Here is a 2,146-nt window from a genome sequence, read left to right on the forward strand (position 1 = left end):
ATCGGAACAGTACTATTTCACAATAAGTTATATTATGACAGGGTCTATAAGTTACTAATGGTTAATAGACAATAAAAGTGACCTCGATCCAGTCGATGAAGTGAGCGATCTCCTGTCCCACTGCTTTGGTGTTCTGAGCTGCCACCACATAGTGGTTCTGCGCCGAGGTGAGCCAGTCCACCACGATGACGTTGGCCGTCTGCTCTCTCTCGTACAGCGCTGACACCAGCTTAGCCATCCAGCTTTCAAACATACCACTCAACTGTTGAAGTGACAAACACATTAAAAGTTGAGGAAGAATTAGCTTAATCAGAGCCAGTCCACTTCATCTTAACAGCCTGTTCTTTGGCATTGACACCAACATGCTGCTTCTTGTCAAGAAGATTTATGGGAATTTGGGTAGACTTAATGGCACTGGAATTTGGTGAAATAATGACACACTACTAGTCACAGGTGTTTTTTTTCTAAACCAAAGAAAAGTCAAGTGAACAAAGCCTGTGGGTGTTTTAAGACGTGGGGCAGGTCACAACAGGCTGAAGAATCTCCACTCACCGTCCATCCGTGGATTACTAGAAAGGTTTTGGAGGTGCTGTTGAAGGTGCAGGCTGCCAGGGAGTCAGCTTTGCCAGGAACGATGTAGCACAAGTCATCATCGGGATGGGACGGTTTCCGGAGGGAGAATTTTGCAACAGTTTGATTGCTGTCATCCTTGCGATCAAACAAGTCTTTCAGAGGGTCGAGGAAGTTGCCTGAAAGAGAGGAAGAGAGTTAACAAATTAACTGTATGTTTTTATCAGATGTGTGAATCTGATTTAATGCTCTGGCTGGGCGGTCGGAGACGCCTGACTAGCTAACTGAGTGACTGGCTCCAATAAGCACTGGCCCCTCGGGGCCCCTCATCAAATGAGCTTCTACCGTAGACAAGATCAGCCCTCGAGGGTTATAGGGGTTCACTTGGTCAGACTGAGCTCCATAGAAACCACCAAGAGTTTTCCCAGCTTTGTTCCTGCCACCTCACCGACTATAATCTGCCCAAGTTTCAGTGGTCCTGACACAGTCAGCTGACTCAACTCAAATGGGGGTTGTGTTGGTTTTCAGAATGGGGGGTTGGGAGGTGGAGGCAGGAACCTTACAGACATTTCCAAGGTTTGCATTGCAAAGGGTTTAAGAAGTTTAGGAGCCATATCGTAAACATTAATTACCAGTACTATTACCTTAACTGTACTTTAATAACTCATAATTCATGTTAAGATCATATATATGAAACATATCCTCTCATCCTGCCTCTCACAGCCAGTAGTAGGTAGTTGAAGTTGGATATTCGCCAAAAACCACAAAGACAAGTTTAGTCATAGACAGGTGATACGTTGTATCTCACAGCCACCGTTAATGTTATTTTTCAGAGTCCAAACTACACACACTCACATACACATTCACTCACACACTCATACACACACTCATTACATACATTTCCTTCCTGAGCGTCTGCGCAGGGCACACGGACTCAGGTCCTGCAGTTTTGCCCTCCAAAGCGAGTCGCTGTGTGTCGGAGTAAATGTGGATGAAGTTTTAACTCACCAAAAATAGAATCGGTGAGCTCTTCTTCCAGGGACGTCACATACTGCACAGCTGCATTCAACACCACAAAGTACAGAAACCCAGCCTGCCACGCTTTCATTTCTTTTGCAGCTTTTTTTCCTTTAACTGTCTTTAACAATGAATTATATCAATCTGGCCTCGGAGCAGAAGAGTCAGTGTATTCCTTCTCAGATTCAAGTCAGTGCGTCCTGTTGCGCACACAGCGCTGATATCTGAACCACCTTGAACTGTCCGCGTCTTAAATAGCACCTCTGACAAGCTATTGGCTGCTGACCTCCGGGCGGGGGAATGGAAAACTCTGTGTAAAGTGAATCATTACACTGCTTTATGAGAAGAGGTAACAACACTGTTTGGTTTCCTCCTGAAAGCCAGTAGAATTTACTATTATTGTTTGTAACTTAATTTAATACCACATAGACGCAGCATGAGGGCTGTATATTACAGTACTGCTGCAAGACTGGTCCCTTAATTAGTTTATTGTTTGCTGAATTCATTAATGTATTGATTGAATTATTACTCCACCAGCTGATTGCTGTAGAACTTCTTA

The 2,146-nt window shown here is 44.2% G+C and overlaps 1 protein-coding gene across 1 annotated transcript in view; it reads right to left on the reverse strand.

Moving 5' to 3' along the window:
• Positions 1-1,826, reverse strand: part of LOC118322094 (lipoprotein lipase) — a 6,019-nt gene extending 4,193 nt beyond the window's left edge. Inside the window, exons 1-3 of the mRNA XM_035653677.1 lie at positions 1,579-1,826; positions 553-749; positions 83-262 (exon numbers count right to left, since the gene is read on the reverse strand). Coding sequence (XP_035509570.1) covers positions 83-262; positions 553-749; positions 1,579-1,678 — 477 coding nt within the window. The 5' untranslated portion in view covers positions 1,679-1,826. The remainder of the gene's footprint in view (positions 1-82; positions 263-552; positions 750-1,578) is intronic.
• Positions 1,827-2,146: the final 320 nt, after the last annotated feature.

The sequence above is a fragment of the Morone saxatilis genome, unplaced genomic scaffold (genome assembly GCF_004916995.1).
Source record: "Morone saxatilis isolate NCDOM2014 unplaced genomic scaffold, NCSU_SB_2.0 Contig12, whole genome shotgun sequence".
Taxonomy (NCBI): Eukaryota; Metazoa; Chordata; class Actinopteri; family Moronidae; genus Morone; species Morone saxatilis.